At 34.2% G+C, this 15,310-nt stretch overlaps 1 protein-coding gene across 1 annotated transcript in view; it reads left to right on the top strand.

Moving 5' to 3' along the window:
* The window catches only part of LOC145259689 (endoplasmic reticulum junction formation protein lunapark-B-like), a 197,161-nt gene extending 183,287 nt beyond the window's left edge, over positions 1-13,874 (top strand). The window contains 1 exon segment of the mRNA XM_080117357.1: positions 13,258-13,874. Within this exon segment, the coding sequence (XP_079973483.1) occupies positions 13,258-13,643 (386 nt within the window). The 3' untranslated portion in view covers positions 13,644-13,874.
* The last annotated feature ends 1,436 nt before the right edge of the window (positions 13,875-15,310 follow it).

The raw sequence follows: 15,310 nt of genomic DNA, 5'->3' as shown, positions 1-15,310 counted from the left end.
AATCCACAGGGGTAGTATGTTCTTGTTCTATCAGCCATGACTGGGTAGAAGTCCTAGTTAATTCTCAATTGTATTTAGAGTGTATCCGCACTGAGGGTTAAACCGTCAGCCTCTAGAAGAATGTAACTTTACAACTAGATTTTATCAAGTACTTTATTTGCTATGCCACGGGTCTTTGCAAACTATCCAGTCATGGCTGACAGAATGAAAGCATACTACCCTCATGGATTTAATAAGGGTTTACATTCAAAATTCTGCGCAGATTTTAAAGTTTGACAGGATACACCTGAAGAAGGTTGGAGGTTACATCAACCAAAACGTTGTGAAAATAACACTAAAGATGAGGACAGTGTTTTTTTACAAAGGAGTCACCACTTATCAAGGCCCAGAGGCCACTCAAGGATAAGGGTTAAAGAGTGTTCAATAGTCAATGGGACAATATCATAGTAATCGTTAGTAGTGTAAATTTGGTATATTGGATTACTTAAGTGGATAGCTCATCAAGAACTTGTTTACATTGGACTTGAAGACGACCCTAATGCAGGCAGCTGGAAAGCAAGAAAACTGAAGAGAGTTCCATAGGTATGCAGTTCTAAGAAAGAAGCTTTGTTCATGGAATCTGTTTAGGTTTAGACACAGATAGTGAGGGAAAATTATCAATAGCGGTTTCAGCTAGGCGAGTGTTTATCATGAAAGTTTGACCGAGTAGGGGGCCATAGATTGGAGCTCAGACGAGCACTTGCCATGAAAATCCGAAGAATTCAGATAAAAAAACATTAACACTGTTTTGATTTTCGGTCTTTCATTTAATAGAACTCTTTTATTAATTACTGACCACTGACTTTACCGCTATGCCTACGTTCGCATTTTGCTTTTTATCTGCTTTTGCTTTTTGTAAAAATAAAAATAATTCCGGTGGAAGGTATTAAATCCACACTTACTGCTTTTTTTTTTTTTTTTTTTTATTTTATTACATGCTAAATTCCTATATCCATCCCCATCTTTGGCAAGTTTTTTTTTTTTTTTTTTTTTTTTTTTTTTTCTTCAAATTATCATTGTTGATATTTATGCTTTGCTGTGTTTCAACTGATATTCTCTCTGGCCTTCTTCAGGTGCATTGGTGATTTACCGTATATACTTGTGTATAAGTCGAGTTTTTTTTTTTTTTTTTTTTTTTTTACTCACTCCAAATCTTCTCACCAAGAAGAGAAAGAAAAAAAAACCCCAAAGATAAACAGAAATAAAAAGTGAAAAAAGATCGACTTATACACAAGAATATATCCAGTATGAACAAGGATTTTCAGTATTTACAGAGAATGGTCCTTTTTTTTTTTTTTTTTTTTTTTTTTTTTTTTTTTTACCTTGACTTATGCATTGGCATATTCCGGCAGCTTATGTAAGCCGTCGGAATATGGCGTAACGCTCAGTCAATGTTGCAGACGACAGTTAATAAATTAGAAGAAATAAAATTAGTTTTAAATCCGTTTCAAAAAATTAAAAAAATCTTTTGAAATAAATCATCTTAGTAAAACCATGATGAACACACCATGACCAATTGAAAAAATTTCCTATGAGATATTGCAAAGAGAATTTTCTTTGGAACCTCCAGCAGATAACCAAAAATCTTTTTTAAAGCAATATAAATAAATAAAAAAAGTAGATTATGCCCTAACCTGACTGAGAGAAAAAAAAATGGAGTAGATAAAAGATGCAAAGCATTTTGCATAAAAAATAATTGTTTTCGTAACCCCATTCTACAAGAAAACCTTAAGACAGTAGCATTTATTATGCAAAAAAAAAAAAAAAATTTGTTGTTACATATTATTTTACAAAAAAAAAAATTTATGAAACTTACCATAGGTTTATTTTTAAGTTATTTGTTTTTTTTTTAATTTTATTTTTAATTTTTTCATTTAAAAAAAATTTTTTATTCAATTTTTCATTATTTTTAATTTTTTCATTATTTTTAATTTTTTCATTATTTTTAATTTTTTCATTATTTTTAATTTTTTCATTATTTTTAATTTTTTCATTATTTTTAATTTTTTCATTATTTTTAATTTTTTCATTATTTTTAATTTTTTCATTATTTTTAATTTTTTCATTATTTTTAATTTTTTCATTATTTTTAATTTTTTCATTATTTTTAATTTTTTCATTATTTTTAATTTTTTCATTATTTTTAATTTTTTCATTATTTTTAATTTTTTCATTATTTTTAATTTTTTCATTATTTTTAATTTTTTCATTATTTTTAATCTTTTCATTATTTTTGATCTTTTCATTATTTTTGATCTTTTCATTATTTTTGATCTTTTCATTATTTTTGATTTTTTTCATTTGATTTTTTTCATTTGATTTTTTTCATTTGATTTTTTTCATTTGATTTTTTTCATTTGATTTTTTTCATTTGATTTTTGTGACCTACATGTCACCAATCTGAAATCGACAAACCTATCTCCTAACTCTGCTGACATCAAGTACATCGGTTTTGTAAACGCTCAACAGGTACAATTAGATTTATCGTTTTAATTGTTTCTACATAGATAAAAAGCAATCGCTCATGCTGGCACACATCCTTGACAAGAATTAGTTTCTTAGTCTCATACTTTCAATGTTTGCAACAAAGATGTGAATCTTTCAAGTCATGAATGCATATGTTCAGTCATCATAATGATACAATTTTCAATCCCTTCTCCTCCATTTGGACCGAGTAAAAATAATTCGGAAGCGATCCATAGTTGTATGTATATCCTGGTCAGGAAAGATGACAATGTTAGGATTTTGCTGCTCAAGCAGGGAGGTATCAACATCCTACATAGAGCACCTGGTATTTTTAAATAGTCACCCATCTGGTTCTGACCAGGGTCATCGTTGCTTAATTTTTGTGATCTAATGAACCCGTTAGGTCCACGTGATTATGCTTTATATCAATTTAATAATAACCAATGCAAGATTCAAGAAATAAGTTTACAGACCAGATAATGAAACTTTTTTACATTTAAAATTTTTTATTTTTGCGCTGGCGGCCATTACTTTAAGATAATGACTTGTATACATTTTCAGCATCCTTAATTCTCTTTTTAAGCTGATTTCATTATCGATGCTTATCACGTTTTCATCTTTTAGAATTTGGTGTCACCACATCAGGCTGTCTGAAGATATCGGTTTCCTGACCTAAAATGCACCAAACATTGAGATTTTTTCTTTTGCAAAACTCGATCATGTTTTGCAAAGCGAAAGACAGTAGCAACAATTTTCGTCTACTAAACAACTAAACCAGACACCATGAATATTTGAAGATATAAAAGACTTGAATCATAAAAAATGACTGGATGTGACATTCAGTATAGCAAAAAAAAAAAAAAAAAAAAAAAAAAAAGGGTTAATCTATATCTCTCTCTCTCTCTCTCTCTCTCTCTATATATATATATATATATATATATATATATATATATATATATATATAAGGCAAAATGTGTGTGACCATTTCGTGTATGTCTTCAAAAGACTTTTCTCACACATGGTTCCGCATTAATTCCTTCACCCTCAACTGGGCACTTTTCTTCAAGGAGGGATTTGCTTTTTTCGCCGATGTTTTTGAAAGTCATCCCCGCTTTTCGATTGCCTAGCTTTAATTCAAACCTTCGCCACTTCCGGTTTGGCGATGGACGCAACGGCAAAGACATCACTTTTTTTTTTTTTTTTTTTTTTTTTTCACGTTAGTTTCCTCTTCCGTGGTACGAGTTCGAGCCTGCCTGCTACCACTTTTGTTTTTTTTTTGCTCAACACACATCCCTGGATAACGCCGGGCACTCAGGCTAGTATGCTATAAAACAAAACAGCCAAACACCATGAAGAAATATTTAAAGATATAAAAGATTTTAAGCATAAAAACTTCCTCAGAATGACCCAACTTGAAAAGGGTTGATATACCATGAAACAGGGCCCTGTCGGTGGGGCATTAGAATACTCCGACTGCCCCCCTGCAGAGGGTAAAAGTTCCTCAATGGGGGTCCTGGATATGACCTTAAACTATATCCAGTGGTGAGGCCCCAGCTTGTGGGCTTTGGGGAGTGTGGAGCCACCCTTTAATTACCATTGCTCCCAGGTCCACTCTGACCCGGATTGGTAGTACCTGTTAGGGTCCCAACTATGGGTTAAATAGAAACCGACGTGAAAACAACAAATATATTCTATTAAAAAAATTTTTCTTCAAAATCTTTGGATTCGGCATTAAATAACCCGAAAAGGGTTGATATGCCGTGAAACAAAAACAACCAACCAAACACCATGAATAAATATTTGAAGATATGAAGAACTTACAGCATAACAAGTCTTATCAAAATGACTGGATTCAGCATTAAATAACATGAAAAGGGTTGATATGCCACAAAGCAACCAACTAAATCAGTTTTAGGATTGTTATTTTAACCATATCTGCACTGCAATTTACTTTTTATTTCATTTTAAATTAAAATTGAGGTGTTTTTCTTTCTCTTACACATTAGCAGACGTAAGAAATGGAAATTTTCATTTTAATCAACTCATTCGTACACATTTACATGTAATTTTTTTTTTTTTTTTTTGTCCTGTGACTTATCGGAGCAGGACCTGTTTTCAGTGGCATCTATGCGTACGTCCGTTATTCCGGACGATTGCCAGATAACCGTCCATTAGTTTTTCCTGAAATTTTGCCACAAATTGTATTTCATTAAATAGATGTGCACTGTAAAAAAATTTTGCGAAAATTCACATTGCGTCCCCAGGGGCTCAAAAGAGGTCAAAAATGCACCTAAATGGCCGAAAATGACGTTTTGCCCCAGAACTTTTGATCCGTCCATTAGATTTTTCTGAAACTTGGCCAAGATGTGGAGCCCATTGTTCTTAATATCAATCCAGTATGGGTGACCCTGGCAAAATTCTGGTTCACATCCCCGGGAACTTTTAGTGCTGAAAACGTCCCTTTTTGTGTCTCTTTTTCATATTTCTCAACAAAAGCTTGATATGTCTGACTATATAGTAGTTTTTCATGGTGGTCAACTCAAATATACACGTGTTAAGGCCTGAAACTGCACCGTTATCCATTTACACTGGGATTTGGTGTCCCCGGGGGCTTAAAAGGGGTCAAAAATGGCCCAAAATGACACTTTTGCCCCATAGCATTTGATCCATCCATTATATTTTCCTGAAACTTAGCCAAAATGTGGAGGCCATTGTTCTTAATATAAATTCAGTATTGGTGACCCTGGCAAAATTCTGGTTCGCATACCTCTGGGACTTTTAGGGCTAAAAAAACATGCCTTTTTGGAGCTCTTTTTTCATATTACTCAAGAACTTGATATGTGTATCTAAATAGTGGTTTTCCATGGTGCTGGATTCAAATATACATGTCTTAAGACGTGAAACTGCACCATTTGTCTATTTTCACTGGGATTCAGTATTCCCTAGAGCTCAAAAGGAATCACAAATGTCCCAAAATTGCAAAAAATGACACTTTTTACCTCATAACTTTTGCCCCATCCATTAGATTTTTCTGAAACTTGGCGAAAATGTGAAGGCAACGTTGGCCCTTCACACTTCTCACATTCATTTCTTCACTATTTTTTGTGACGTCATCTCTCATGCAGCACCAGAGGGGGATCATGCACCCACAGCTTGTTTTTTTTAATTTTCTGAGAAATATAATCAATAAAACAGAATTGATCTGTCCCTGTTTAGAATAAAGCATTATAGCAACACAGACGCTACATATAAATGGTTCTGAGTTACTCATATTTACAGGTGACAACAGGGCTCCTCTCAATTTCTCATAATTCATATATTCATACACATTTCTTTACATGCAACTACTTTTTGGTCCCCTGAGAAAGGAGAAATTGGACCTAGTAATTCACTCCCATTCGTTTGTTCGCATTTTTCTCAATAACCATGCCTTGGAATTTTTTAATATTTTGCACAAACATTAGTCATGGTAAAAGTAAATTTTTTTACCAGAAAGGATTTTCCGGGATAAATTTGGTTGCCCCTTTTAGGAGCCTTAATAGGAGTAAAATTGCCTCCAAATCATTTGTTTGTTTGCACTTTTCTCAATAACCATCGCTTGATTTTTTTTTTTTTAATTTGGCACAAACATTAGTCATGATGAAAGTAAATTTTTGCCAGAACTGATTTTCCGGGATAAGTCTCGTTGCCCCTTTAGGGGGCATTATAAGAGTAAAATTGCCCCCAAATCATTTATCCATCCATTTGTTTGCACTTTTACTCAATAACCATACCTTGGATTTTTTTTTTTTTTAAATTTTGCACAAACATTAGCCATGATGAAAGTAAATTTATCACTCATGGAGGGAGACTTTGCCTGCTCGACTTGTTTTTCTTTCTTTTTTTTTAAATATATCTGAAAAATCTTGTGCAACAGTCTTGTCTGATAATAGATGATGCAATAAATTTCCAGCTTAGAGAAGTATGGTTTATCTTACATCAAGTGTTAACTAACCATATTATAATTAATATAAGCCAGTCCTCCTCGATGTAATATTCAAAAATATGGCCCATCATTAACTGCGCTTAAGACCTGTTTTTCGTTGCATCATTCAGTTGACTGAAGTCTAGGAACCTACATTAACACATAATCTTCAGTTGTTTGCCCCATTTTCTGCACCCTTCCACCATTCTTTCTAGACAGATTGGATGGAAATCACTCCAGACTAAACATGAAGCCACTTGATGTAAGGAGCTAGCAACAATGAAAGATGAATATCGCAAAGACAGGAGGTGCCTATTTTGATTTAAGTCTTGAAAAGACTAAGGTTATAAGCAGAAGGAAAACAGTAAACAGGAAGGGAGTTCCACAAGCCTGCAGTTCTTGGAAAGATGCTACTGGAATGGGAAGCTGTATTACAACAATGTATGGAAACGGTGAATTGATGAAGACCACTAGACCCACAAATCAAACGAGCTGGAACAAATGAATCGGACAGCAAAGACTGAAACACCTGTGAGAGAGGATGTAGAGAAAGAGAATGGGTGGAGCCAACCAAATTACAGATGTTTCCTTTTCTCCTTACTGATTTTTTTCTTTTTCCTACCCTCACTCATAATATATTGTCTTTTAGCCACGTTTTTAAATGATGCCCCCCCCCACACACGCACACACAAAACACTCCAATGTTCATTTTGAAAAATGTTGGCCCAAAAGAGAAAGACGTCCTGATAGTTTTTTTTTTTCTACCTTAGCCCCCCCCCCCATCCCTTGTCTAATTTGTTTTTTTAAACATTGAGCTAAGGAGAAACACAATATTTGGAAGTATATTTTAGCTTTTCATTGTCAAATTTTTCTTTTAATAATATATGGTTAAACTATAAAAAAAAAACAACAACAATCAAAAACAACCTCAACAATTGATAATAGTGGCATTGCATCCAGTATTATTAAAATAGTTTATAAGGTACGTTTCTGCACGTTACCAAGAACCCTTGAATAGGAGAGATTCACCAACTCGAATATGACAACGGCAGCATGAGTGTTTTCTCGTAAACTTTTTTGCGTTAATTATGTAGGTAAAAAATGTTTGTAAGTCTTATTCAATAATTGGGACGAGCAGAAAAAAATAGTCGCTATTTTTTTGTTGAAACCGGGGTGAGTTAACAGAGGTCAACTGAATTTGTGGCCGTAATTTATGCTGATCACCGACTGTTTTAGGACGACAGCATACTAAACTGCCAAACATCAAATACAAAGGTCGTTCCAAAAGTAAAGCCTCCTATTTTTCGTAACTCAAAAAGTTGAAGAGCTACAAAGACGGGAATGGCACCATTAAAACGAGGAACCTTTTGTGCTCAATTTATTTTTTCTACATAGTCACCACCATTCTTAATGCACTTTTGCCATGAATTCAATCATGCATCTCTTTTCTAACGCATGTTCATGACGGGGGGGGGGCTGCTTTCTTAGAGTCTCACTGCAACAGATGAAACTTTCAGATCATGAATGCATAAGTTCAGTCATCATAGCAATGCAATTTGCAATCCTCTCTGATCCATTCAGGCGGAATATAAAAAATAGGAGGCATTATTTTTAGAACGCCTCCTTATATGATCTATAATTGAATAAAGAAAAATGTAAACTTTTCGAAACGCACCTGTGTGAACAGATCTTTTAACTTGAAAAACTTACACAAAAGTATAAATTAATCGATTGCTGTCTAGAAGCAATCATGGAAGGATGCAGAAAGCAACAAACCACAGAGATATAATTTTTGAACTTCTATATTAATCAACCAGATAGACAAAATAGTGAGATACGGTTAACTAATAATAGATCATATGTAGGATGAAACGATAAAGTTGTCGCCCTAAAGAAAACAGCACTACAACTTTATTTTAAAAGTTTTATCGAAAAAAATCAATTCAGGTAACTCGACTATGTAGTAGAGCTGACATCTATTCGATGTAGGCGCCTTCAGCCTCAATCACCACCTTGATACGAGTCCAAAACTGGAAGCATGCCTTTTCCACAAGTGCCAACAGGAGCTCAGCGAATACTCGGCTGATGGTAGTGATCAGGCTGGCTTTGGTGTTGTGGGAGGTCATGTTGGTGATGATCTCGATGAATGATCAAACAAAATAGTCCAGCCGATTCAGGCCGGGGAAGGAGAGGCGCCAGTGATGGAAGGGTACAAAGTCGTAACACTCTTGATAGACATGATAGAAGGTTCCTATCGCTCTTGGGATTCGTACACAACGGGCCAACTAGTAGATGGTTTGCAACAAAAGGAAACCGGTTTTCATCAAACGGAAATGGAATCATATCGTCTTTTCTAGGGCGATAATTTTATTGTTCCACCCTGTACAATATGTGAAGAAAATATTGATGCTGTTGATGATGATGTATTTGAGCTGGTGAATCTCTCTTGAGAATATTTGGCAAGGTGCAGAAACATTTGATTGACTCCTCTACATCCTCCCTGTCTTTTCCATAAATACTATTATGGCATGTGTTCTTCAGAATTGTCTGATCTATTCTTTACTTCCTTTGTTTCAGCTCGTTTCATTCGTCGGTCTAGTGGTCTTCATCAATTTGCTGTTTTGATACCTCATTGTCATGCAGCTTCTTATTCCAGTAGATTCTTTCCAAGAACTGGCATAAGGGAAATAATTTTTCAGTAAAAAAATCAAAGTTACTTCCCTTTAGTTTGTACATAATGTGATTGTACAAGTCTCAGGAAGTAAACCTTCCCAGGCCTTACCTTCTTACAAAGGAGCTAGTTTATAACTAATTGCCTGAGACTGCCATACAAGAGAATGTTGACAGGACTGCTCAGACATTTTTGGTAGTCTAGACAGTGCTTATTTTAGTGGCTAGCTTTTCAAAAACTACACCTAACCATGTCCACACTCCCAAACTTTACCTTCTCTCCGAGAAGGGTTTAGTTTATTATTAATTGCCTGAGACTGCCCTACCAGATAATCGCAACAGAACTGTTCAGACATTTTTGGTAGGCCAGAACATGCTTATTTTAGAAGGGATTAGATTATTGCAAGGCATCTGAGGCGTCCCTATCAAGGAATCGCAAGGTGCAAAAACATATCTGTATTATGATTGGCTCCATCTATTTTCCTTCTCTATATCCTCGCTCTGTATTTTCTATAAATGCTATTATGGCATGTGCTCTTCAGAATTATCTGATCTAGTCCCTGCTTCCTTTGTTACAGCTCGTTTCATTCGTTGGTCTAGTGGTCTTCATCAATTCACTGTTTTGATACTTCATTCTAATACAGCTTCCTGTTCCAGTAACTTCTTTCCAGAAACTGCAAGCTTATATAATTCTTTTCTTGCTGACTGTTTTCCCCGTACCTATAACCTCTGTCTTTTAAAAAGTAAAGCCAATAGGTATCTCCTACCTTTGCGATAATTATTCATTCTTGTTGGCTCTTTACATCAAGTGGCTTCATGCATTGTCTGGAGTGATTTCCATAAAATAAACCCCAGAAATCAATACAAAAGCATAAACCAATCGATTGCTGATTTTGCATATCTATAATAGAAGGAATGGTGGAAGGGTGCAAAATAGAGGTAAACCACGAAGATGATCTAATGATGATCTCATTTTTTCTAAACTTCCATATCATCAATCAATGTCTCTATGTTCAGTCTCAAGGGACAATGATATGCACCCCCCCCCCATAAAGGTAGCTGCGTGAGTAATTGTGAGGCAAGGGTTGCACATTCACCAACCACACCTCTCCTGAATTTGCATTGCTTGAGTCCAGTGGCAAGGAGCAATCAAGAACTGGAACCAGTGTCAAAATAAACGGGGAGCACATTAACAATATATATATATATATATATATATATATATATATATATATATTACAATGGAGTCACCACTTATCGAGGCCTGGAGACCACTCGAGGATAAGGATTAATGAGTGTACAGTAGTCAATGGGACAATATCGTAGTTATTGTTAGTGGAAATTTGGTAAATTATATTACTTAAGTGGACAGCTTATCAAGAATTTGTTTACGTTGGACTTGAAGCCAACCATATTGTAGTTGGCTGGAAAGCAGAGAAACGGAAGAGAGTTTTACAGGCTTTGTTCATGGAATCTACACTTAGGCTTAGGCACAGATAAAGAGTGTTGGAAATTATTGATAGTGGTTTCAACTAGATGAGTTTAGATTGGAGCTCAGACGAGCACTTGCCATGAAAATATTGATAACGCAAACTTGCAATGTCTCTTTTGTGGAAAAGAGGTTGCAGGGAAGAGAAAAGGACATCCCCATTAGGCTATGAAGTCTATTTTGAACTCTGTCTAGGCAGGATAAGGTCTTTCTAGCAGCTCCTACCCAGATGTGGCAACAGAACACCATCCTTGGATGCACTTGGCTCTTATATAGGTAGAGAATTGCATCAGCAGCGAGATGTCTACTGGAGTGGTAGAATGATCCCACAATTTTTCCAATGACCTTGGCAATGGATTTGATGTATGTGTTCCATTTCAAATCAGGAGTAAAGGTCAGACCTAGAAGCTTGTCAAAATATGGAGCCTCCCCAAGATGAGAGCCATATCACCTTTGGTTACAACACTAGAACTACTGTTTCAATCAATGTATTGATTTCATCAGGTAACCCATACGTGATTTCGAGGCAAGTTTTTAAATGAATGAAAACTGGAAAACTTATTTTTTTTATTCAAAGTTAAAATTTTTATTTTTAACGATAAAACATGTTCTGAAGTCAACTAGAAAGGAATGGGGAGGTTATTCAGCAGCAACAACACAGCATAAGTTATGGTAGTAGTCATTGTAATTAGGTCAGACATCTTAATAAAAGTAGACAGTGGGGTTAAAAAAGTTAAGGAAGAAGAAAAGGAAAAAAAGGGGGATTGATACGTTAGGCATCTGCTATCAGGACAACCAACTTATATATCCTAGAGCACCAAATATTTAGAGCTTAATTTTATCAATCTATAATAATACTTGTTGAAAAAAAATTATAGAGGTGGCTCTTTTTGTGTTACCCTATATATATATATATATATATATATATATATATATATTTGTAGTCATCAACATACAGTCCTGTTTCGTTGTATCACAACTCATCAGTGCCGCTAGACTAGCACCTCTCCCAAGCCAAGGATCGAACCTATAACCGTCGTGTTGACAGTCGGCAGTTCTACCCCTCGACCACGGAAACGATGCCCGCAAGTAATCTGTCCGAATGTCTGTTTAAACAAACATCCGTCCGCCTCTTATACAGTGCTCGAACCGCTTGTTTGTAAACAAACCGCGAGCTTCGCATTTTTCAGCCAAATTAAGTAGCGAGTGAGATTATTTACAACAGTGCTCAACCCAAAGAGGGGGGCTTAAAATATATTTGTAGGCATCGACATACAGTCCTGTTTCGTTGTATCACAACTCATCAGTGTCGCTAGACTAGCACCTCTCCCAAGCCAAGGGTTGAACCTAGTTGTGTTGACAGTTGTCAGTTCTACCTCTCAACCATGGAAGCAATGCCCGCAAGTAATCTGTCTGAATGTCTGTTTAAACAAACATCCGTCCGCCACTTGTACAGTGCTCAAACCGCTTGTTTGTAAACAAACCGCGAGCTTTGCATTATATATATATATATATATATATCTATAATATAAAGCTGAACGTCTGTGTGTGTGTGTGTCTGGTCATGAATAGGCTCCTATATGGTTGACTATTATAGAAAACTGATCACATATAATGATAGAAGATGTATCGAGACACAGGAATGGGTATGTTTGATCTGGCATAATGATGATTCATTAAAATTGTGGGGTCTGCGTATGTGCCTGGGCCACAAAGTATGGAAATAAAAAAAATTAAAAAATTTAAAAAAAAAAAAGAAAACGTTTACAAATGTTTTTGATATAGATGTACATAATAATACTTTGATAAGTATGTTTTAACTTAAATAGGGATGGTATAATAAAATTGTGGGGCCTGCGTTCGCACCTGGCCTCCATAGAATGGAAATAGACACAAACTTTAATAAAGACTTTTCATATCTATCTGTGTAAGTATACTTTGATAATTATGTTTCAGTTTGAAGAAATATGGTATAATAAAATTATGGGGTGTTCGTTCGTGCCTGACCTCCATAGAATGGAAATATGTCACAAAGTTTAACAAGGTTTTTTAATATAGATCCACAGAATATTGTGATAAGTGTTTCAGTGTGAACAGGTATGGTATAATAAATTATGGGGTTTATCTATTTTATTTTTACTTTCATCATATTTTGCTTTGGTTTTGATACCCCCAAATTTTAAGCTATCTCTTTACAACCCTTCCCTTTCATAACCTATCATACTTTCATAAATCAGTCCATTTTTTTGTAGGCTGTTTTTGAACCCAGTCAACGTCGGGTACTTTTGCTAGTATATATATATATATATATATATATATATATATATATAAAACCCAAAAAGAGTCCCCCCCCGCCCATTAATATCCTTTCTACAATCCAACTATATTTAGTACAAATAAACTTCAGTTTATATCTGACTTGTCCACCAAGTTTCAGTTGTAAATGTCCAGCAGTCTTTGTTTTATCATTGTTCAATATGCTCGAAATGCGCACTTCAGTGTTATAAGAACGAAGGGTGAAATGTTATCAAATGTTATTTAAGAAAAAATATAAATTCAATTTTTCAATTTGATGAATTATTTTTTTTCTTTTTATTTATTTATTTTATTTTATTTATTGATTTTTCAGATAAAGAAAGTTCTGGAGAGGAGGAGGAGGAAGATGACACATCTACAAGCAGCAGAAAAAGTGGAGATGAAACCATAGAGACGGAAAAAGAAGGCAGTGAAGCTGGGGATGGAACTGCTGTCGCAGATTCCCAATCTGCAGCCAGACCAGCAGTGGAGTGTGTTAAAGAAGATCCCGACAACATGGCAATGGCAGACGGTGACCATAACTCTGAAGAAAATACAGAGGAAGGTGTCAAGAAAAATATCGAAGACGGGACAGCACCGAATCTTGAACCAGATGAATCTGCAGAAGCTGAGGAGCCTGTTGTAGAAGATAGTGTTGTCGATCCACCGACAGAAGATGTAACCGAAACACAGCTGCCAGAAAACAGTAAGATTGATTGAAAAGACAAAAAAGAAGAATTTGTTTTCTCAAGTGACTTTCTGTTAATTTTGACTGCATTTGGTGCTTACCCAGAAAATGCAGTGGTCACACTTTTTAATGCAACCTAAGTTTTTTTTTAATTTACACCCATGTTGGACATTTTGGTCATTGCCTTAAATGAAATTGAAAATGAAAAGCAGAAACAAAGCAGTTATTTATTTGTATTTTTTTTTTTTTTTTTTTTTTTTTTTCGCACCAAACTGCTGTTTGACTTTTGACGATCCGATCATATTGCAATAAATACTTAAACACCTTGCTATGGTTTCACCCCTTACCATTGCAATTAACCTTTTTATGAAGTGTGGATCTTATTTGACTGGCTTACCTCCCCTTTTTACAAACTCTCTTGGAAAAAAAAAAAGACTGGCTTGTAATTAGCGTGAAAAATGAAATTTTGTTATCTTTGTTGTTGTTATTTCTCTCCCAAGTGCAGTTATTTTTTTTTGTTTTGTTTTTATTATTCTGCACTTCAATTTCTTTATCTTTATAAATAATAAAAAATAAAGAAAGAAAATAAAAATACACACAAAAAATAAAAACAACAACACCTTCTGCTCACCAAAAAAAAAAAATAAAATAAAAACTTCTCCTCAGGTCATTTTGTGTGTATTGTATATATGTATTTTATATGTAAGTATAACACACTTGAAATTTTAATTTCAAGACATTTTTATCAGAAACTTTTTTTTTCTGTAGTCATTTTTTGTTTAGATTTCTTTGTTAATAAAAAAAACTGTCCTACGGAATTTTCATTTTAAAAAGATTTTTGAAAAATACTTGAATTATTTGGAACTACTATTTTTATCTTGTTTCAAAATTTGGTACTTGTGCAGTTTAATCAAGACATTAAAAAATGAAAATATCAAAAAAAAAGTTATATTGTACATATCCGTTATGGAATGAAGTTCTCAGAAAAAAATGTTGCTTAATTTCATCAAGTAGTGTTTTTTTTTTTTTTTTAAATTTTATTTTATTTTATTTATATATATATATATATATATATATATATATTTTTTACAGCGCAAAACCAATTTATGATACCAAGCAAAAGGTTCGATTTTTAGGAAGAAAAGCTAGAATTAAATTTGGGGAGGGAGTATCAGCGCTTTAAATTGAGTTATCTCCCTGTGGTATGTTCAAAAAACTCAAAGATGTCTACCTTCAACGCGCTGTCATAAAAACGTGTTTCTCCGCTGTAAAAAAAAAAAAAAAAACTACTCAAATTAAGTGAAATTTTTTTTTTTTTTCAGAGATCTTCAGTCCAAAACGGATACGTACAATATAACCTTTTCCGATATTTTCATTTTTTAATGTCTTCATTAAACTGTACAAGTACCAAAATTTTTAGATAAGGACTGATAATTTGTATTATTCAAACTACTGTATATTATTTTATCCTTTTGAGATGAGTAATTTGTACATTTATTTATTTATTTGTCGACTGTTATCCTCATCTTCATAGTTGTTGTTTCAGCCAACTATTCCTCTGGCCTTCTTCAGGTGGTTAACCATGGCAGGATAGGAATGCTGAGTCTCTTAACTGTATCCTGAGTAATTACTAGGGCTGTGACAACAGCATATTCTTTTCATTGTTTTGATTCTTGAGTATATATCCGTTAATATCTTT

This window comes from Euprymna scolopes, chromosome 35 (genome assembly GCF_053919585.1).
Source record: "Euprymna scolopes isolate OS-2025 chromosome 35, ASM5391958v1, whole genome shotgun sequence".
In the NCBI taxonomy this organism is placed as follows: domain Eukaryota; kingdom Metazoa; phylum Mollusca; class Cephalopoda; order Sepiida; family Sepiolidae; genus Euprymna; species Euprymna scolopes.
The sequence above is the reverse complement of the archived record's forward strand: the minus strand, read 5'-3'. Positions and strand labels throughout refer to the sequence as shown.